Consider the following 23,235-nt stretch of genomic DNA (forward strand, 5'->3'; position numbering starts at 1 on the left):
TTGAGGAATATATTTCTCCCAAACTCAATTATTTTAAATATTTCCCACTGCTGTTCTATTTCTGTCAATTTTTATCCAGTTTACCTTCCCTAGCTCATCCAGCACTTTGAATAGTGCCATGAGATCTTTTACATCCACCCAAGAAGAAAGGCAGGACCTCTGTATAACATCAGTTAGACAGCAACTCCAGTGCAGTACTGAGGGAGTGCTACACTGTTGAAGTGTCAGCCTAAGTCTTTGGAATGGGGCTTGAACCCATGACCTTGACTCAAGTGAGTGCTACAATTGAATCAAGACTGACCTAAATTCTAGGCTATAATGTTTGAACTGTGCCACTTCATGCAGTGGCAAAAATCGACCTTTTCCCTTGAGTCTCACTTCATGGCTCTGCCTGTAATCTCTCCTCTTGCTAGTGCTTATTGCTATTTCTCACCCAGTTGCCTCTGATATATGCATTTCATGATTCTTCCAATTGTATGAATGGCCACTGGTAGATTTTAAGCCAGTCACCTTTGTGATCTGTACACTAGAGCACAGGGCAAATGTAAAAATAAATGTTCTTTATTAAACTGATGGTTACATACTTTATACAAAGCCATTGAAAAGGAATAGTGAACTCTGAACATGAATTTAGTTTGCTAGAAGGGAGAGGAGGGAAAAAAGCACACACATACTACACCTTTTTAAATGGAAATGATCAGCTTTACTCTTGAAGACTTGATTATAGCACTTTTTTCCAACTTTAAAAAGTGTTTCATATGATGCAAGACTTATGTAAAAACTACAAATTTTAGTAATATTCTGGCCAAAAACACGAGTAATGACTGACCACTCCAAATAACTTCTTCAATTACAGTAAACCTATCTCCAGAACAGCCCTGGGAACATATAGATTTAGTGATCACTGGGATGTTATGAATAAAGGGTTTCTTGTAAGAACCTTAAGGTTTAGCAGCACCAGCCATAGGTGATGTATTACATGCAATATCATTGAGTCACCTCCAAGTGAAGTGTTTTTTTAAATAAAACCCTAAATTTTATCGTTTAAATACTGACTAGCCTATTACAGCATAGGCTTCTCAAGCTACCAACAAACCAAATTTTCACTGCTGGCTTTTCCAGGCATTACAAACATCTCAATTTATGACAGTCATTTTTAAAGTTGATTAGTCTTTCCTTGGCATAGTAACTCATTGCATGTGACCTAGTTCTTCTGCTTAATGCTGGTTGAGGGCCTTTGGTTGTGTTAAATTTTAATGCTTCGTGGCTCATCGCTGATATGGGTGCATCGATGCAGACTTGATGTTGGTTTTTATGGTGCTTGGCATTTTACCTGGAAAAAGAGAAAATATGAAACTGGAAGATAGCAATACTCCTACATTCATAATCCAGCACACAGAAGATACAGGGTCTGTGGTAATCCAGAGGGTCTGAAATCTAGCATCCTCTAATCAACAGCCTTTAGTACTGAACTATAATGCCAGTCAGGATTATGTGCTCAAGTCTCTGGAGTGGAACTTGAAGTTATGATCTTCTGCCTGAGAGGTGAGAGTGCTACCACTGAGCCAATGCTGACAAGGCATCATCACAATGAAAGTATTGTTATGCTTTACCCAGTAGATTTTACAAAATTGTTCTGAAAAAGCTTCCTCTGCCACCAATGTTAAACTTATTTGTTTATGATTTCCAGAGATGTTATATACTAAACACTGAAACATAACATCTGAATATGTAGAGGGTGCAGAAAAGATTTACTAGAATGGTTCCAGGGACAAGGGACTTCAGTTATGTGGCTAGAGTGGAGAAGCTGGGGTTGTTCTCCTTTAGAGCAGAGAAGGTTGAGTGGAGATTTGATAGAAGTGTTCAAAATCATGACTGATTTAAAAGTAAATAAAGAAAAATTGTTCCCATTGGCGGAAGGGTCGAGAACCAGAGGACACAGAATTGTGATTGGCAAAAGAACCAAAGGTGATAACTTTTTTATGCAGCAAGTAGTTATGATCTGGAATGCGCTGCCTGGAAGGGTGGTGGATGCAGATTCAATTGTGGCTTTCAAAAAGAAATTGGATAAATAATTGAAGAGAAAATCTGAAGGGCTGCAGGGGAATGGGACTAATTGGATTGCTCTTAAAGAGCCAACACAAGCTCAATAGACCGAATGGCCGCCTCCTACGCTGTAACCATTCTATGACTTCTCTCCATTAGCTCACTAATCTCAATACAGAATTTTTATTTGCATTACAATGATTACACATAACAAACAACCCTGGCATGTGAATTATGCAGTTTTCCAGCTATAAAATAGAAGGGAATACTGATCTAGTATTTGCTCTACTTACCTGGCTGACCTTGCTGTGATGGAACCTGGCCTGGCATTCCCTGTTGGTTAGGCCCACCTTGAATCGACACCTGTGCCATGCTTGGACCCCCCTGTAGACCAGCACCTGGTACAGACTGACCTGATGAGACTTGCCCACCTTGGGGCTGTGGTCTGATTGGTTTGGACAAGCCTTTTCCAAATCCAATTGCTGCCACTAGAGCATTGGTATCTGCTGGGTTAAAGGTCTGCTTGTTCTGACGCAAGGCTAGAGGGAAAGAAAAATTGAAAAGGTTCAAATGTTAATTCTTATTACCAATAGGTTTCTTTACACTGATGTAATGTTTGTGATTTTACAGCCAAGCCTGAGCCTGTCCACACACAAGCATTTCCATAGTTGTCATTGGTCAGCAATCAGGAATTGAAGCCTGACCCATTTCCCCCCCTCCTTAAGCTGAAGACATTATAGCCAGTTGCAGTGCCCCCACTGCTACTCTGGTTGGGAATGGCTACCTCAACAAAGTCCAAAGATCAAACCTGGAATCTTCCTTGACTATATGGCTGTGTCAACACAAGCATTTCCTTAATCCACTGAGCTTGGTCACAGTATTTATAAAGCATACTGAAGGCACCTAAGGACAGCCTATTGCTGCACGAACCTTTTCTCCATATTGAAACCTTAATTTTCAATATTAGATTTGTCAACAGTGGACTCTGAGCTTTAGATACCTTAATCCAAGAGTAAGCATAGCTATAAAAGAGAAAGATTTAGTGCTAGCCTGTCATTTTTCAGATATATTAGATCAGTGTCTATTGCTGATATCCAATCGCCTCACATTGGACCAGTTAAACTGGAAAGTTCATTATTACACCTTTACATATTTCCTTTCAATTTAGATTCCCTGAAAATTGAACTTGACTTTGTTTAAATTACTTCATTAAATTTTAATTCAATGTAGGTGAGTTATTAAGGCCGTTGCAGTCTAATGTAGATTGCAGATGTGTATATGGATGTTACCAGTCTAACTTTTAGACACAAACACAAGGTCATTTTACTGTCTGTTAACAGTGAGCTTGCCTCAAATTCGCAAATAGGTACTGTCTGAGTCAACAGTCAGATAGCCACTTGGCAGATGAGTAGCTCTTTTACAATGTCTTGGAGGCCAGTGAACTAGTTGTATTAATAGGGGTAATTAGCCTTTTCTCTTGAGGGAGTTATGTTAGCAGATAGGCAGCATAAAGAACCATTCTTGAGCAATAAGGAATCAACACTTTTAAAATCATTGAAATAATCTCAAGTTACCATTATAGCTCAGTTCAGGGTCCCTCTTTTATTTAACAGCTAGTAACAAGTTTTCCTCCAGAGATGCTGGGAGGTATAGTAGCTCACCAGTGGTACAGTTTCAATGTTCCCACCATACTGGCTGCCCTCATTTCCATTAGCATGCAGATGGATGACTTAAAATATTAAAATCCAGCCATGAGATTTGGAATAAGGTGTATTGTTAATAGCTGAGTATTTTGATATGCTGCTTTGTTAGTAGGGATGTCTCTTGTGGATTTGACGATTTTTCAGATGCTATTATGAAAATACATAAACAACTCAAGTTTTCTTTTCCTTCCCCAATGTTCCCCTTACAACAGCAAAGGACCTGCTGTGTACCTCCACTCTCAGACTCCCGCTCCTCCCGAGTGTTGTTGAGTTTGTCAAGCAGGTTTCCACACATTTTGTTCATCGACTGGACATGTTTCTGCAGTGGGAGAAAAAAAGCAACTGAGAAATATGACTTTTTCATCAAATGTCTGAATTAACCTCAATACCTTGCACTTAGCTTGCGCCCCTTATTTGCAAGATGATACCTTCATGCTTTTCAATAAAGGAGGAAACATACACAGTGGACACATCAGGAAAGTAGAAATTAATGGAGAGGCTAGATTGAGGAACCGAAGACATCACCAAAGAGAAGAATTTTGAAGAGATTTTAAAAGCAAGGAGGGAGGTGACGGAACTGGGTAGTGAGTTCTAGATGGCAGCAAACGAGTGGAGTTGAGGGAATGAGGAGAAAGCTGGTTTGCAGGAGCAGAGGGTCCAGGCAGGCTATCATGAAAGGTAGGTAGAGATTGCAAAGCAGGGATGCATGCTGTTACACAGGGGGCTAGTGGATCTTGGAGAGGCTTGGAATGTTGGAAGTATGTGACTTATTGTGGGAGAGAATGTGGACTGGGAAAGCTTTGGATAAGTTAAAGTATCAGACTGAGGTAGATGAGGCCAGTTTAGATGGTATTTGAGAAGTCAAGCCTTGAATGGAGTTGGGTTTCAGCAGCAGAAAGGAAAGAAATAGTTGGAAGAAAGCTGCTTTGATATGGTAGATCCTAAGTTATTCATTGCATCCTGCAGCAAGTAAAACCTATAATCAATTGTACATGGAAATGCTAGCTGTAGAGGTTATTGAGATATCTTTATTCAGTTCAAGGAAGATACAGGGAATAGGTGAATGCTAAATGAGGACCTGAATTAACTACACTGGATAAAAAGTTTAAATCTAGTAAAATGAACTGTTAAAAACTACAATTGCCGCAATCCTTCCTATCTCTACATGTAGATGGTCAACGAAATTCACCTTTTTGGCTGCAATAGGTCCCTTATCCTGCTCTCCAACACCCCTCCGCTTCACAATCCGACACGTGGATTTTCATATCTTACCATGTACTTGTATCAAATTATCTGCAGTGGTGACTCTCTGTGGTTTTCACGTAGCACTATGTGATTGGTCATGTTGGATATGGTTACCATCTCAACTGCCTGTGATTTCTTCAGGTGGCCAGCTGTCATTTGCTGCTTACAGCCAGCCACTTTTACCTGGATGTGTTTTGATTACAAGCAAACCAATAATATCTCTAAACACAAATGAAGCCATACCTGAGCTACATCAGGTGCCAGGCGTGCTGCCTCTGCACTCAGTTGCTTCTCCTGTTCTTCCACCTCTGGATCTGGTTTAGTCCGGAGATGATCCGGAACCACCTCATGACTAAAAACAGGGACTCGTCCCTCTGTTAGCTTCTATGAAAAGAAGGCAATGAATCAGCAAACAAGGTCAAAACTGTTGAAACACTCCTGACACCACCTTCAGTTCCCTAGGATAAGAAGTGTAATTTTATTTTAGAATTTACTGTTTATGTCCAAACAGGCATGTGAATTACTATCCTGCTACCTATATAATGTAAACTTCGCCCCCCCACTCCCAAACCCATTATGCCCCCCTCAAAGGTTAATTCATTTGAGTGCTTAATTTTTTGGGGGTCTTCAGCCAACGGTCTATACTTCAAAGAGACTTCAATTGCCCCAACTTGAATTAACACAAAGAAAAAAACTCACATTTATATTGCACCTTTCACATCGTCAGGAGGTCACAAAACACTTTACAGCCAATGAATTGTTTTTGAAGTTTGATCAGTTGTTTTGTAGGCAAACATGGCAGCCAATTTTCACACAAACAATAATGAGATGAATGACTAGTGTTGGCTAGGACAGAGAGAGAACTCTCCTGCCCTTCTTTGAATAGTGCCATGGGATTTTTTACATTGACCTGCACAGATTTAACATCTCATCTGGAAGATGGCACTCCCTCGGTACGGATTGTCAGTCTAGATTATATGCTCAAGTCTCGGACTGGGGCTTGAACCTGTGACTTTCTGACTCAGAGGCGAGTGCTACGATTGAACCAAACTCACACATAATTTGTCATCTCCTTTTGAAGGGAAAAAAATTGTAATCAGCAGTGTAAAATTTTGCATCCTTTGCAGCTAACAATTGTGTGTGTCTGGAGTTTTGATTTTAATAAGTTTGATAATGGATTATTGTCAGATAAAAATGTGTTTCCTGTGTTGTTTCAAGTCAGTAAATGTTGATATGTGAAAGTGGCCAGATGATAAGTTCCAAATAAAATCATAGAAAGGTTACAGCACGGGAGGCGGCTATTCGGCCCATCGAGTCCGCGCTGGTTCGATGCAAGAGCAATCCAGCTAGTCCCCCCCCGCCACCAATCCCTGTAGCCCTGCAAATTTTTTCCTTTCAAGTACTTATCCAGTTCCCTTTTGAGGGCCATGATTGAATCTGCCTCCACAACTTACAACACAGGAAACACATTTTTATCTGACAATAATCAATTATCAAACCTATTAAAATCAAGCTGAAGATTCTGAAGTGGGAAAACAGCTAAGATTTCCAGATAAGGTATAGTTACCTTCTCATTCGCAATACAATAGGAGAATCTGTGTGCTGTTGTTACTTTGATTAAATTGATTGACAGCTGTACAAAGGAATTAGGGTAGAAGACAACAGGATCTTTCAGTGTGCAGCAGTTCTGGGATTGGAACACATTTAGGACTTAGTGAGCATTCAGCTTCACGTTACAAGGAATTTTCGTATTACAACAAGGAGTTGTGTTATTATAAGAGTCTGCAAGGAGGAACTGGGAGAACAGCTAACTCTTTAAAATGGCTACTAACATTCCTGCTCAAGCACAGGAACATGTGACAAAGTACTTTGCATTGAGGTGGAAAATGGTGGATTTTAAGTAGCCATTCTTGATATATGTGTTATAAATTACAACTTATAACGTATGGTGTTTGCCTCTATAAATCATTTAATTATAAATAAATTATTTAGTCCATATGGAGTTGGCCCAGCACTTGATATTTTCCATCTTTCAAGACTGAAGATATAATGAGAATCTTACACAATTTACAGAAAGCACTTTGCTGCAATCGTAATTCATTAGCAGACCTGGGCTGTATGAGTGTGCAAGACCAAAAGCTAAGGACATAAATTTCAGATGCAGCTGTTTATGGAAGCGAACATCAGGCCTATTGAACAAGAAAACTTATAATGCTAATCTTAATGCCGCCTGCATACAGAGCATACTCGGGCAGTGAACTAATGGCTCACATTCTGAATTTTGCTCATGTCAGATTTTCACCAGCAAACTCTTCCCCCCTCCTCCACTGCCAAACTCAACCAGGCTTTGAGGCTCAGGATGCTCACATTGTAATGTCTTGAGATGCCAGCAGAATCAAATATCTCATTTCCTGTTTGAATTTGGATGATCCAAAGTTGATGCCGTGAATACAAATAAGGATAGTTTCACTCTTGTCATTAGCCCATCCATCGGCCCCATTTCCTAGTCTATTATGTTGCTTCATTCTCATGTAGCTTTCCACAATACACAACCCTTCCTGCAAATCAGTTGCTCAGCATTAAAACATGTTGCTCTGCTGCTTATAAACCAAGAGCACAGATGGAATCCGACCTCACCTGGACCATTCACATCATGCAGATATTCTCTATAGATATTTTGTGAAAGACTACTGAACAGCATCTTGGCAGGTGAAGAACTGGGTTTGAGAAGTTCCTGATCTTAGCAAAGTAATATTAGACTCAAATCCATTCATAACCTACCATTAATTCATCATCACGGTCTGGAGAAAGCAGCAATGGGATGATGACCTGATTTCTTAGGAGTGGTGTTTTATCATTTTTGAGGAGCTTGTTCAAGGTGTTCAGTTGCCCGGATACCAGGGCGAAGTTATCCAATACTGAGGGCCTGGAGATGGGTGCAACAGAGGTTAGGCAAAACAAGCTGCAGGGGGCTTTACGGCAGATAAAGACAGAAATAAAAACAGAAAATGTTGGAAATACAGCAGATCCATTAGAATCTGAAGAGAGCAAACCTGGGTTAACGTTTCTGATGTAGACCCGTTGTCAGAACTGGAAGATAAGTATCCAGGAAGTAAGGATGCTGGATGGAATAAGATTTTTTGGGATTTGAGTTCAATGGACAAAGTTTTTTTTCTCTCTATCCCCTTTTGGTAGCCTGAAGTAAAATACGCGTATACCACCCATTTATAGGACTGAACACAATGACGGGAGAAGAAAGGACAATAAATTAGTCAGGTATGCTGACCCCTGTAGGACAACACAAAAAGTGGTTGGCTGATTGCACTCAAACTGTTCAATTCAACAACAACATACATTTATATATTTTTATATTCATCAAGTTAAAGCACTCAATTCTGGGGACTGAAACGCATGTGACTTTTTGCACCTGGCTTCAGTGTCAAGCATGCTCAGAACAGACATAGCAGCCTAGAAATTAGATTGTGCTGTGCATGTTTCCTGGGCGGAACACTGGCGCAAAGAAGTCCAATTTAGAGGGCCAACCTCCTGCGTCCAAATACTGTCATAGACACGTCCAACACCACATTGGATTGGGTGCTGTAGACCCCTGGCGGCGACCTAAAACAGGCGTTAGGACTCTTGAATACACAAATAAGGGGCCTAATGCCTGCTTTAAGGTCCCAAACCAGAAATTGGTTTACAATGAACGCAGCAGGTGTCGGCCTGGCTGTGTTCCGGATTAACAAGTCGATATGGAACCTAACCATAAAGGTTGTAGGCTATCACAAAAAAGGTAAGTTTAAAAAAAACTTACCTGAATGTGGAGCCGGAAGAAGCAGGCCACTGCCGGACAAAGCTCACCCCCTTACCGGACTCACCTTGGGTGGACGCCGGCTGATTTTGCTGGCCCCACACAACTGGTGAGCTGCCTCTGGGGCCACAACTGGCGCCCGCAGCTCGTCGGTAATAAACAAATAACACCGTGACTATTGACACCACTGTGTCAGCCAATGAGTTGGAGGCGGCGGGAGACTTACGGCTGGCAGGACTTATAGTCAAACAGTAAATTTTAACAGCAAAACACAGCAAACAGCAAAGCAAACAAAGTTTATTTACTCAGCAAACAGCAATGCAAACAAAGTCTATTTAAAGAGTCTCTAGGAACCACAGCAAACAGAAACGTCTGTAAAATCAATCCTAGTGACTTACCGTAGTGCGGTCTCCAGGCGTGATTGACAGCGCAATTACCCAATCATCTCTATTCTGGCCGCGAATAGTGGTGTCACTACATGCAGCCAACAAATAAGGCAGGAGGACCAATTCGTCCTGCTTCTGCCACTGGCCTCTTTAGGTTTGACCCAATTTATAGGCCAACATGTTAGATGCAATATAAAGCTCCCTCTAAGTTGCCCTAACAAGGACTTTCAGGGCAGGTGTGGCTTGGGTTAGATGTTGGATAAAAATCCCTCAACTGTGCCCCAACAAAATGCCATAACCTCAACTCCAGAGGCCCCCGACTGCACTAGTACTTGATGAGGTTCGGGGATGATTGTTGTGAGAAACAGAAAGCATGTCTGTTTCTCACACCAACCATCCCCAAACCTCATCAAGTTCGACTGCCAATTTTTGGAGTTGTGTGAAGTTTTGCAACTAGGAACTGGTTGAGATAACGTAAAGCTCATTTTACGTCAGGTGATAATGGAGTCTTTCAGTCCATCAGTCTTGGGCTGGATTCCAATCCAGTTATTAGAGATAAAAGACCATCATTCCACTTGGTTGTATCATCTTGTACTCTTACATTCTGGATGATTTTGAATGTACATGTTTCATCAAAAATAATTACAAACACACTATAGTTTATTCTTATGATAGACTGTGGAAAGTAATTTAAATTCACTAAATGATTGGTTAGTGGCAAAAATTTAGACTGAACTAACTCAAAACTCCAGAACTAGCTGCGCCTCTAGCCAAACTGTTCCAGTACAGCTACAACACTGGCATCTACCTAACAATATGGAAAATTGCCCAGGTATGTCCTGTCCACAAAAAGCAGGACAAATCCAATCTGGCCAATTACCGCCCCATCAGTGTACTCTCAATCATCAGCAAAGTGATGGAAAGTGTCGTCAGGGGGAACACTCTCCAGTGGCTGGAGTCATACCTAGCACAAAGGAAGATAGTAGTGGTTGTTGGAGGCCAATCATCTCAGCCCCAGGACATTGCTGCAGGAGTTCCTCAGGGCAGTGTCCTAGGCCTAACCATCTTCAGCTGCTTCATCAATGACCTTCCCTCCATCATAAGGTCAGAAATGGGGATGTTCACTGACGATTGCACAGTGTTCAGTTCCATTCGCAACTCCTCAAATAATGAAACAGTCCAAGCCCGCATGCAGCAAGACCTGGACAACATCCAGGCTTGAGCTCATAAGTGGCAAGTAACATTCGCGCCAGACAAGTGCCAGGAAATGACCACCTCCCCATGACATTCAACAGCATTACCATCGCCGAATCCCCCACCATCAACATCCTGGGGGTCACCATTGACCAGAAACTTAACTGGACCAGCCATATAAATACTGTGGCTACAAGAGCAGGTCAGAGGCTGGGTATTCTGCGGCGAGTGACTCACCTCCTGACTCCCCAAAGCCTTTCCACCATCTACAGGGCACAAGTCAGGAGTGTGATGGAATACTCTTCACTTGCCTGGATGAATGCAGCTCCAACAACACTCAAGAAGCTCAACACCATCCAGGACAAAGCAGCCCGCTTGATTGGCACCCCATCCACCACCCTAAACATTCACTCCCTCCACCACCGTCGCACAGTGGCTGCAGTGTGTACCATCCACAGGATGCACTGCAGCAACTCGCCAAGGCTTCTTTGACAGCACCTCCCAAACCTGCGACCTCTACCACCTAGAAGGACAAGGGTAACAGGCACATGGGAACAACACCACCTGCACCTTCCCCTCCAAGTCATACACCATCTCGACTTGGAAATATATCGCCGTTCCTTCATCGTCGCTGGGTCAAAATCCTGGAACTCCCTTCCTAACAGCACTGTGGGAGAACCTTCACCACACGGACTGCAGCGGTTCAAGAAGGCGGCTCGCCATCACCTTCTCAAGGGCAATTAGGGATGGGCAATAAATGCTGGCCTCGCCAGCGACGCCCACATCCCATGAACGAATAAAAAAAAAACTGAAGCAACACCAGTGAAACAGGAAATTCAACCTATTCCGTAAACAATGCATTTAAGTAGTTTTATCCCCATTAGATGTGTACCCAACATCCTGTGTTGTAGTGTGTATGAGTCCAGCCGTAACACTCTGGGGTTGAAAGTCCTCTGTGCTATTTTAGTGCACTCGTCAATGTATTTGCATCAAACGTATGTGTGCACTATTTATAAAAAAGTTAACCCATTGAGGAATTTCAGCCTCCATAGGCAGCAGTGCTTTGCCCTCTTTCTGCCAGCCTAGTGACTTCATTATGCCAAGCATGCTCAGTACAACTGGTTCAAGGTATAACACCTCATAGTCAGAACTCTACTTCAGCAGAACTGTATAACCCAGTAATTCCACCAACATCAGCAGTCAATACAGCTCCCATATACCCTTACATATAGGCAAATTCAAGGACATAGTGTTCCTGTAGCACAGGCATTTGCAAAGTATATTTCAGAGGGAAGGAAGTGTTTTTTCCCCAGGAGGGGCATCTTACCAATTCATTCGGTCGAATTCATTTTCCAATTTGTGGATGAAGGCTGCCAAGGAGCTTTTCAGATCAGCTACCCGGCTGATAATTGCGTCTACAGATGCCTCCAACTGCTTTTCTTCTTGTGGCTGTGAAAAGTTAACATTGAATAAGATATTGCATTTTTAGAAAACAATTCACTCTGAACATTTCCTCCAGTTGCACTGGGTGACTGTCAAAGTGTCTGCAGGAAGTGAGCTCAAAGCATGAGATTGGGACCATATGATTAATAAGAAAATCTTAATAGGCAAGTAAGGGTGTTCAGAAAATAAAAATCAGATTTAGACATGTATTAAATTAATTTTTTTGCCAAATTTCTTTCCTTCTCCTCTCCTGAAAATGTTGACTCATGCTTGGATATGACTCCACGGGTGCTGCTTGCCTTCCGGTATCTTGTGCGAATGACCCTTCTTCACTTGCACAAGATGCCGGAAGGTTCTAGTCAGTCTTTTGACTGTGGGGGCACCGCATTAAGATCAACCGTGTCCTCATCATACATCCACACATGCACTTTCCAACACGAGTTACTGGATAGTGATAAGATTTGGGAACCCTGGCTGATATTCTCTCCCTAGCCCACAAGCATTAGGGCCAATTATGGTAACCGCCTACTGCCAGCTTGGCTAACATAGAACTAAACAGGAATTAAACCAGGAACGTTTAGCTCAGTTACACATTGTTTTTGCAAACTGAGCCAATGGGAAGCCAGAGAGTTCTTTTTTAATGCTCTACCTCACCACCAGTACCTCTCTCGACCCCTCCACTGTCTTTCATTGTCACACTGCTTGTCCGACATCCAGTACTGGATGAGCAAAAATTTCCTTCAACTAAATATTGGAAAGACTGAAGCCATTGTCTTTGGTCCCCACCGCAAACTCTGTTCCCTAACCACTGACTCCATCTTTCTCTATGGCCACTGTCTAAGGCTGAACCAGACCGTTTGCAACCTTGGCGTCCTATTTGACCCTGGGATGAGCTTCCGATCACATATCCGCTCCATCACCAAGACCGCCTACTTCCACATTATTCAGGGTATATAACTAACAGAAGAAATGTACAAAATAATGGATAATTGTAACAATTTAATGTTATATTGGCTGATAAATTTATATAATTTATGAAATGGGTTTCTTAAGTTGCACTAGGATTGAGCAGACCAGTCTTGTTATATTTTATTAAAAATTATCCGATGGGAACGATTCCAATCAGCTTTTTGTTGAATCAGCTTAATGACTCTGATTCAAACAGAAATAAATCATGTGCAATCAGAATTTTTAAATTGAGTCAGAAATACAAAACAGCTGTCAAATCAGTCAGTGTGAATTTGGGGATAGGGAACAGTTTAATTAAAGCTCTTCCCCCACCATTGAATCCTCAGCAGGGTTTAAAAAATTACTGCATTACAACTGTACATCTTGTGGGTCTCATTAGTTTTGGCTGCCCTCTATGTAAGGCAGGGAGCAATTTGGACATGAAGAACCTGAACTGAGGGAGGCAATGGACAAAGATAAAAAGAGACAATCCTTAGGGCAACTGAGGGCTTTTGGATAGCAGTTGTATAAAACAATTTAAATCAACTTCATTGTTTTGATTACAATGTACCAATGTGATTGGAAAGAATATTTTAGCACAATTGTAGAAGGATCTTTAGTAACAGTATTACACATGATCTGTGTCAGAATTACTTAATTTGTAAATATGAAATATGGAAATTGATAAACAATTATTACAATATGTCAGGTAATTTGGGTTAATTTGTAACTTATTTCAGAAGCTAACGTCGAATAGGATCGTGACAAAAGCTGTTAATTGCACTAATCGTAGACTCCCTCCAATGTTATTTGCTACCTATGCCTTAAATATGTTTGATGTGGAGATGCCGGTGATGGACTGGGGTGGACAAATGTAAGGAATCTTACAACACCAGGTTATAGTCCAACAAATTTATTTTAAAATAAATTTGTTGGACTATAACCTGGTGTTGTAAGATTCCTTACATTAAATATGTTTGTACTAAAGAAACAGTTCTCCACAATTTGCACTAGAGGTGAAAAGCTTTCTTTGAACACATCTCTTCACTGAATCTTTACTGAATCCTCATGTGAAGTTTTCTGATTGGAAACTCAAGTCTGTTATATCATGAAGGGATGGCAATGTGTGTGTGTATATATATATATATATATATACACACACACACATACAAACTTTTACACGTTGACAAACTACTATATATTTATATATATATAAACTGTTTACACTTTCTTTAATATATATATTAAAGTGTGACAGTTTATATACTACTGACCCGCACTAGACACCGACATCCGCAGTACAATGCTCCCGTCCAACCTAACTTTAACAAATTGGGGTTGTATTCTCTAGAGTTTTGAAGGTTAAGGGGTGATCTGATTGAAGTTTATAAGATATTAAGGGGAACAGATAGAGTGGATAGAGAGAAACTATTTCTGCTGGTTGGGGATTCTAGGAGTAGGGGGCACAGTCTAAAACTTAGAGCCAGACCCTTCAGGAGTGAGATTAGAAAACATTTCTACACACAAAGGGTGGTAGAAGTTTGGAACTCTCTTCCGGAAATGGCAATTGATACTAGCTCAATTGCTAAATTTAAATCTGAGATAGATAGCTTTTTGGCAACCAAAGGTATTAAGGGATATGGGCCAAAGGCGGGTATATGGAGTTAGATCACAGATCAGCCATGATCTTATCAAATGGCGGAGCAGGCACGAGGGGCTGAATGGCCTACTCCTGTTCCTATGAACTCCTGCCCTTGCTGCAAAGTGATTGGTAGCTGACATCACCTCAGCAGCATCTCCACCAGAGAGCACTGGTTTAGTGCATGGACGGAATGATGACATGCGTGGCACATAACAAACTGCTGCGCAGCCTAGAGGGTACAGTGCCTCCATGGCCTTGCCCCTCCTCACCTCCTCCAGTCCTACAATCCTCCAAGATCTCTGCGCTCCCCCAATTCTTGCCTCTTGGGCATTCACGATTTTAATTACTTCACCATTGGCAGCTGTGCCTTCAGCTGCCTGGGCTCTAAGCTCTGGAATTCCCTCCCTAAACCTCTCCTCTCTCCTCCTTTAAGGCGCTCCTTAAAACCTACCTCTTTGACCAAGCTTTTGGTCACCTGTCCTAATATCTCCTTATGTGGCTTGGTGTTAAACGTTGTTTGAAAATCGTTCCTGTGAAGCAGGACATTTTACTATGTTAAAGGTGCTATATAGATGCAAGTTGTTGTTGCTCTGACACTGTTGTAAATAACATCTGATCCACTTCTAGCTTCATTGATGTATATCTGACCCCTCTGATGCTGTGATTTTAAAGACAAAAGGTGATGCCTGAAATGCAGCCCATACTTGCCACTATAAAGTGCCTTAAAGAACAAGACTCACCTCAGGGTTAGGTCTTGGTAGTTGGCGCCTATGCAAACTGTATCTAAATGCTGAACCCAGATGTAGGGCCAAGCCTTTGTAGGAGCGCAGATACATCACTTCATCCCTTATTGCCAACGTCTTCAGAAACATCACCATGTCAATACCATCCAATGGTTTTCCATATTGGTCAATGGCCTTGTATAGATAGATACCACCACTGATGCCATTCTTCAATCTCAGATACACCACTTCATCTAAGTGTGTCCAACGCAACTGCGGACACTTTCAGTTATTCCTCTATAGCATGTACAGTCTCCTCACCCACAAAGAATCCAAACATATAACATCTTCACTGATTCTTGCTATGGCTCCTAAAGACAGTGCTGTAGAGTGAGGCTCACTTCACGGCCAGACTCTCATCGTGTTAAACCCTTGAGTATGACGATCCACCAAAACTGCACTCAATGTAAACCACCGAAGGGAATTCAGTTCTCTGAATGCCGCTAATAATCATGATGATGATGAGTTCGTTGACACTCCCCCTGTCCAAGCTTTTGGTTTCCAAGTGTGAATCTTTTTTTTGATGAATGTCACTCTGAAATGTTTAAATGAATCGATGTCACAGTTTCTGAGAACGACCCTCACTCCTGACAACTCCCCGGTGTTCCCCCCACCCCTCAACATTTACACTCACAGAACGGGAGGCGATTTATGTAAAGAGTGCGAGAGGAGTGAAGGTCCCGGAGTGAATGTGAGCGAAGCGGCGGGGTTACAGTAAAATGGACACCGGGAAAGTACCCTCCCCCCCCCCGGGTAAATGGGGTCTTCCAAGAGGCCCCGGGGTAGTGGGCCGAGTGGTTTCAACATTAACCCCGGGCGCGCCTCCGCTCTCTCTTTTTTCCCCCCCCCCCACCCGGTTACCTGCATCTCCGCCGCTCCTCGGCACTCGGGCCTACACTCAGCGGCGGGCCGAGCCTCTGGGCTGGCAGCTTCCGGTTCCGGGTGGCAGGGTCGGGGGTCGGAGATCACACGGAGCGGGGCTGGTCGGCGGCGCGATGACTCGAGACCGATACTAGCGACTGTAATCGATAGGCAGCGGGCGGAGGGCCGGGCATGAGAGCGGGCACCGAGTATGTCCGGCGGAGAGAGAGACTCCGAGGTAAATAGAGCCGGGACTGGGGGTGAGGGAGGGGAGGTGTGGGAGCTGTCAGTGAGGCACTAAATCAACATGTAAACAGTGACTGTGCAGGGAGCGAGTTACATACTGTGTACATGGAGAGTAAGGTATGTACACCGTGTATACACTGTACAACCCAGGTACACACAAACCGAGTGAGGTTTGTGCACTGCTTGTATTGAACTTTACCGTTGATTTTCAACATTCATTCCCCCCCCCCCCCCCCCTTGCATTTTGGACTAAAAAGTCAAGTGAAATCAGGTGCAGCAAATAAACATGTGCTTCTTTTGGATCCAAAGTAAAACAAAATGGGATATGGTGTGTAATCAGTAAACTTGGGGTTTAATCAGCAGAGCAACTTTGGAAGGAACAAATAAAATACTTTAAATAAAATACTTTTAAATAAATGCTTCCAATTATCTATTGTTAAAAGAGTTGATGTGCATGATTAGTTGGATTCTCAGTACCTCCTCAGCATCAGCGTTCATTTCTCATGGATGCTACCTATTGGTATAGACAAAATATGAAATGCTTCATGTGACAAACAGAAAGCAGCTGCATGCATCACACTAAAACTACAGTATCTTGACACTAACAATTCTGGGTTTTATAAGGTTAAAACCTAGTTGTTAAAATTCCCTTATTGTGGCTAATTATGGGGTTTATCCTAAAATCAGAAGATTTAGTTAGGTTTGCTGAGATGAACAATAACTATATCTAGCATTTAGATGCTGAGAATACCACATCAAACTATACAACAGAGACTGAAGTAGGATAGGTACTATATCAAGAGCAGGAGATAACATCTGTAGAGCAGGAGTATAAACTACAAAAATACTGTAGATAGGCACATTGGCAAAAATGTAGCATTTGGGATCACTGTAAACAATTCAATGTAATGTTAGGGAAATGTGGGTGTAGGTTGCAACATGCTTGGAAATTTCTAAAATGCAAACTGGATACCGTAAGTCATTTTTAAAAAAAGCTCCATTTTCCTATTTATGTCATGTCTTCTAATGGTGAAATGATGTCTGCATCAAACACTGAGATTGGCTGTGTGTCACAGTAGAACTGCAGTATAACAACTCTGATGTTTTTGCATTTTGGCAGATTTACTAAATTTGCTAATTTTGGAATTCTTTTTTTTAAGTGGTAATTATCAAGTTTAACAGAAGGCTGAGGCACAAAAGTTATAGTTACTATAGTATCTCAGTCACAAATAAAATTCTCTAGCCAAGGTATTGATGATGGAGTATTTGCCACTGGTCTATTTAATGAAATGTTTCTTGGTCTGTGCTGGAATCAGCTGGGGTGTGAGATGTTTCACAAAAAGATTGCGTTAGGCTTCGGGAAATTAAAGAATACCAAAAAGTTTGATATCTGATTCTGAATGTCGGGAAAGAATTTGAGACAGTAAATTCTCTGGGATTAAAAAAAAATCTTACTTGTGACAAATAAGGGAAAGGCATACAGGATCATAACTAAATTTTGAATAGGAAGTAGACATTTGGTTTAATTGGCCTCTACTTCCATCTGGCTATGTATAACATGCACTTTCCTGGAGTCCTTAACATAATCTATCAAAGAAAGAAAGGAAGCTAAAGAAAATGTGTAAAAAGAAAATCATTCAAATCTCATTGCTGCAAACTCATGGGAGCCAGCAAAGTATTTCTAGTCTTATTAAGGCATATTCTCCTATATTGACACTGGTAGGGGTTCTGGTGACCTAAAGGGATTCCTTGAGTTCCAAGGTATTTACTTATTTTTTTTTTTGACAGCTGGAAGAAGCAGGACAGGTTTTCCTGCTTATGAAGAAGGAATATCGGATTTCCCGCAATGTGCGATTAGCTTGGTTTCTCAGCAAACTCAATCAAAGCATTCGACAGATGTCACAGTCAGAGCTTGTGAGTGAAAGGGTTCGAGGAATTGTTTTAAGTTAAGTGTGTGGGTGCATGGGGGAATAGACTGTCCTGTTGGAATCTAATAATGGGAGTCTAACCTGGTTCTCAGTACATTGGGGGAAGCAAGGTGATGGTGAATGTCGTTAACACAGAATATTGGTAACACAAGTAGTTTCAGAATATTTGCTGAAATAGAAAATTTCACATATTAATGTCGTTGCCCCCTTGCCTTTCCTCTCCTCTATGTTGTTTCTGTTTCCTTTTTCACAGGCCTTACCTGAATACCTTATGGATTAGAAGTGTGGTTACTTTTTCAAATACTCTAGAAATACTTCCCATAATACAAATCTTGTGATTGAAGCAAAAATAATATTTTATGTGGTTAGTTAACTCAGGCCACTCATCAGTTTGTATGTTACCAATACAATTTCTCCCTTGAAGATGTCGCATGATGTTGAGATACAGTTCCACACAAGTTGGCAACCCTTTGGCATATCATCTGTATATATTCATGTGTGGATTTAGACAACACCAACAACTTACATTTATATCGCGCCTTTAACGTAGAGAAACATCCCAAGGCCATGAACATTAGGCTGCTCTTAAGTGGGGGCATCACAGCTGAACCTGATCCTGTTAACACACATGCTTTCCAGGAGAGATTACTAATAACGACCAAGAATGTGAACCCTGACACTTTTTTTCTGTCCTTCCAGAGCCCAGGGGCACTGAGATCAATTGTTCTGCCCCAGGTGTCAACTAACTTGACATATATCATGGATTGAAATTGGGACATCTTTGGTCTGCATGGCTCAGTGTCGCATTATAGAGTGCTTGTACCACTGGGCCAATAGGCAGAGCCTATTAATACTAACTTTGTGGTGATATAAGTTTTGGTTGGGGTAGTTACCAAAAAAAATGCACTGGTTGGCATGGCTGCTTTTGTGGTAGATCCTTTTACCTATTATAAAGTTCTCAGTGTGAGCTGTACAAAAGGTATTTTTAACCCCTCCCCTTCTAAGGGTTTCTCTATTAATGAGAAATATAGGGTATATTGGAGAATTATAATTGCAAGTGTGATATATATTGCAAAGTTTTTACTTGCATTAAATGAGAGAATTGCATATTGGTGAGTCTTACGAAGAGAATTCCTAGGTGACATTATTATAGATTATGAAGGGAAGGTGGAATTGTGTGTTTTTTTGAAATGGATTAAATATACTCATTACTGTTGTTATAAAGCGTATCATCAATGATACATCTGTCTTTTACAATTTTTCTTCTTCTAGATCAACTCTAACAATGAACTGGATATTTTCAGTGTCCTGCCAAAGGGCTGGCAGCCAGACGAACCAGTTGGTGCTCATACCTACCAACTGGTACCCTCGACCCATATTACCTTCCTTGCTCAGCGATACCGCTTTGTTATTGAACTGGATCTCAGTCCATCTACAGGGATTGTGGTGAGTAACTGTCACATTTGGTGGAGAGAGAGAGAGTTAAACTTAACGCTAACCAAACATCTGAATAAATATTGTGGGTTTAAACAGCAACTCTGGCTGACAACTTTCATTAATCGCGCAATATATATCTTTTTAAAATGTTTTTCCAATTAATTATTCTTGAGAAAAAAGTACTTACATATATTTGAGAGGCAGGATAATTTAATGACGGTTCCTGAAATTTAGCTGGTTCAGGGATATCCAGGATCTTACAAATATGATGGTGGGCCTTGTAGGATTTGGGCATTGTCCTTTATGGAGCGCGAGGAGGGGGGTTGTTAGATTGGCGGCTCCACTCTGGCTTTTTTGTGGTTGGTCCGAGTCGGTGTGGGAGATGCCTGGGTCATGTGGGTTTCCAAGAATGGGTTCTGGATACTACCTGGTTTTTCCCAAGCTCCAGGCGGAGCCCTTAGATCTCCTTTTCTGATTAGCAGATGTCCCACAGATGTTTTACCCACTTGGAGGAATATATTCTGTTGCTTCCTTGTATGTCCTTCAACAATATAAAGGGGGATCATTACATTTGCTGGTGTCCTTCATGTCTTCTTGTTGCCAAGTCCCTAAACCCCACTGCCTCCCTACCTCACTTTCCTCCTCAGATTTAAAATTAGTAATTGAGCTAATGTCTGCTGCTTTTTGTGGGAGAGACTTCCAAACTTCTGCCACCTTTGTGTGAAGAAGTGTTTCCTAACTTCTCTCCTGAATGGCCTGGCTCTGATTTTAAGGTTATGTCCCCTTGTCCTAGACTCCCCCACTAGCAAGAGAAGTTTCTCTCTCTCTACCCTATCAGTTTCTTTCAAAATCCTAAAAACCTAAATCAAATCACCCCTTCACCTTCTATATTCCAGGGAATACAAGCCCAGTTTATGTAATCTCTCCTCATAATTTAACCCTTGGGGATCCCTGGTAACATTCTGGTGAATCTGCGCTGCATTCCTCCCAAGGCCAATATATCCTTTCTAAGGTGCGGTGCCCAAAACTCCAGATGTGGTCTAACCAAGGCTTTGTATAACTGTAGCAAAACTTCCTCCCCTTTATATTCTAGCCCTCTAGATGTAAAGGCTAACACTCCATTAGCCTTTTTGATTAATTTTTGTACCTGACCACTATATTTTAGTGATCTGTGTACATGGACCCCTAAATCTCTTTGGACCTCCACTGTTCCTAGCTTTTCACCATTTAAAAAATACTCTGATCTATCCTTTATTGGTCCAAGATGGATGACCTCACACTTACCTGTGTTGAAATCCATCTGCCACAATTTTGCCCATAAAAAGAAAGAAAGACTTGCATTTCTATAGCGCCTTTCATGACCCTGGGATATTCCAAAGCGCATTACAGCCAATGAAGTACTTTTGAAATGTAGTCACTGTTGTAATGTAGGAAACGCAGCAGCCAATTTGCACACAGCAAGGCCCCACAAACATCAATGAGATAATGACCAGATAATCTGTTTTAGTGATGTTGGTTGACGCATAAATATTGGCCAGGATACCAGGAGGTTACCATGTGGGGTGGGTTTGTTTGTGATGTTAAGTGTCAGCTTGGCTCAGTGGTAGTACTGTTGCGTCTGAAGGTTGTGGATCCACCCACCATTCCAGGACTTGAGCACATAATGCAGTGCAGTACTGAGGGAATGATGCACTATCGAAGTGACGTTATACCAAGGCAAGCCTGATCAGATGAAAATAAAGCAATCTCATTGTGTTATTTGGAGAAGAGAGATTACCTAAACTAGGCTTGTATTCCCTCAACATTTCTCTCAACCATCAGCACCAAAAACACAATATCTGATTGTTCATCTCATTTGCTGTTTATGGGATCTTGTTGTGTGCAGCTTAGTTTCTGCTGCATTTGCCTAGGTAGCAATAGTGACAATGCACCAAAAGTAATTCATTTTGGTTCTGAAGTGTTTTGGGTCGTCCTGAGGAGCTGAAAGGTGCTATAAGTTCCATCTTTCTTTTTAATTGTACTTGCTGCTTTATTGTCTGTAACAAGTACTTCTTTGAAACTAGATATTGAGCTAGTAGGAGTTATCCTGTTTTCTGACCAGTATTTAATATTTGTCAAACTAAGCAATTGTTTGTGTATGTTCCACAGGATGATTCTACTGGGGAACTGATTTTTGATGAAGTGTTTCACGCTCTCTCAAGGTGTTTAGTGGAATTGTTGCGACCGTTTAAAGTCCCGGGTACAGAAATCGTCTTTCAACCAGAGATCTTCATTACTATCCTTGCTTATTCTTCCATCATAGGACTCCAATCTCACCAGGTGAGCACTTGGTTAGCCTTAAGAATTAAGGGTAAGTTCTGTGCCTGAGGCTGCCGATTCCTATATTGTTACCAACATCATGTTAGTGAATAAAACAAAGATGTTAAGGAGGAAAGGAAGATGGGTTTTTTTTGGCTTAATGCACCGCTCTCCCCCAAAAAAAGATTAATTACAGCCTCTGGAAAAGGCTGTTGTTGAAATTAATGCCGCTGCATAACTTACAATATGCTATATTCATTTTGTGTAAACGTAAGAGGATGAGTGACAACATAAAATTGTTGGTGAAACAAAGTGGAAGGAAAAGATCATTGCTTGGCAGGGTTAACATAGGATCAGGAGTTTGTTATTCAGCCCCTCGAGCCTGTTCCGCCCGGTTTACTTGCGGTTTCATTTCTGAAGCTGGGATTCATGTACAGATGGGCTTAAATGTGCATGCATGCACTTGCTTTACCAAGCTTGCATATGTAGACTGATCCTTATTTTCTCTCCAAGCAGTTCAATAAAGTTACTTGATCCAATGATCCTGAATTGCCTATAAAAATAATCAGCTTTTTAAAAATCTGTTTATCTCTTCCTCCTACCTGTCTCCTGCCATCATTGCTTCTTTCTTCAAGTGGGACATTATGGCTGTGACTGCTCTTAATGCTCGTCATTATCATTGTTACTTTGATTGACAAACAGGATAAAACTCATCCCAGGATGGACTGGTTCTGAAAGTCTGTTTCCCTTTTTCTAGCTCTTACCCTTGAACGCAGTGAGTCAGACAGCAGAAGCATGGATCCAAGCTTGAGTGATTTTGGAGGGTGTTTTTGGGTGCTCAGTGACACAGCAGGGCACATCCTTTCCTGCTCGGATCTGAGTTCAAATCCAGTGCAGATGGATATGATTAAAGTTTCCCCTCCGCTGGTTGTAATAATCCCAAGTGAAAGAAAAATCGAGTAGTCAACCCAATTCCTAGTGTACGTGAGTGCACTGGTTAAAAACTGAGGAAAAAATAACCTACAAATGACACTAAATCAATTGTTACAGCTCAAGGATAGTGTAAAAAATGAAAATGTTCTACTGGTAGAGTACAATGGACTATTCTTAGTTGGGTTGAGACCTGTTGTTCAAAACAATGTAAATGGTGCTTTACCCTGTTTCTAATCTATGCTATATTTAAATTGGGAGTGCTTGATATTGACATTGGGTTAACAAGTAGGAACGCATCACTCATCCCGGTATGGATCATTTCTCATCTTTAT

At 41.4% G+C, this 23,235-nt stretch overlaps 2 protein-coding genes across 4 annotated transcripts in view; one reads left to right on the plus strand and one right to left on the minus strand.

Annotated features, from left to right (window-relative positions):
• Positions 1-545: 545 nt before the first annotated feature.
• On the minus strand, positions 546-16,170 carry med8 (mediator complex subunit 8). Of its 3 annotated transcripts, none has more exons than XM_067990019.1 (7): positions 16,062-16,170; positions 11,713-11,834; positions 7,776-7,920; positions 5,238-5,378; positions 3,981-4,068; positions 2,340-2,585; positions 546-1,333 (listed from the first exon to the last, which is right to left on the minus strand). In XM_067990019.1, exons 1-7 carry the CDS (start codon positions 16,065-16,067, stop codon positions 1,269-1,271), a joined length of 813 nt encoding a protein of 270 aa, XP_067846120.1. In that variant the 5' UTR covers positions 16,068-16,170; the 3' UTR covers positions 546-1,268. The 3 variants fall into 3 exon arrangements, with proteins under 3 accessions (XP_067846120.1, XP_067846119.1, XP_067846121.1); XM_067990018.1 differs by lacking the exon at positions 16,062-16,170 and adding an exon at positions 15,159-15,713; XM_067990020.1 differs by lacking the exon at positions 16,062-16,170 and adding an exon at positions 8,048-8,115 and having other exon boundaries at positions 11,713-11,802.
• The window catches only part of szt2 (SZT2 subunit of KICSTOR complex), a 207,446-nt gene continuing 200,373 nt past the window's right edge, over positions 16,163-23,235 (plus strand). Inside the window, exons 1-4 of the mRNA XM_067990021.1 lie at positions 16,163-16,299; positions 18,096-18,221; positions 19,508-19,681; positions 21,821-21,991. Of these exons, the coding sequence (XP_067846122.1) occupies positions 16,273-16,299; positions 18,096-18,221; positions 19,508-19,681; positions 21,821-21,991 (498 nt within the window). The 5' untranslated portion in view covers positions 16,163-16,272. The remainder of the gene's footprint in view (positions 16,300-18,095; positions 18,222-19,507; positions 19,682-21,820; positions 21,992-23,235) is intronic.

Source organism: Heptranchias perlo, chromosome 9 (genome assembly GCF_035084215.1).
Source record: "Heptranchias perlo isolate sHepPer1 chromosome 9, sHepPer1.hap1, whole genome shotgun sequence".
NCBI lineage: Eukaryota > Metazoa > Chordata > Chondrichthyes > Hexanchiformes > Hexanchidae > Heptranchias > Heptranchias perlo.

What these genes read in the sequence shown, in the direction of transcription:
- med8 (XM_067990018.1), bottom strand. Translation starts at nt 15,296, where the DNA reads ATGGTGATGTTTCTGAAGACGTTGGCAATAAGGGATGAAGTGATGTAT. An exon ending in GAATTCGACCGAATGAATTG is followed by an intron (nt 7,921 to 11,712) that starts GTAAGATGCCCC and finishes ACCCATCTCCAG; the next exon opens with GCCCTCAGTATTGGATAACT. An exon ending in ACCGTGATGATGAATTAATG is followed by an intron (nt 5,379 to 7,775) that starts GTAGGTTATGAA and finishes TTCTTTTCATAG; the next exon opens with AAGCTAACAGAGGGACGAGT.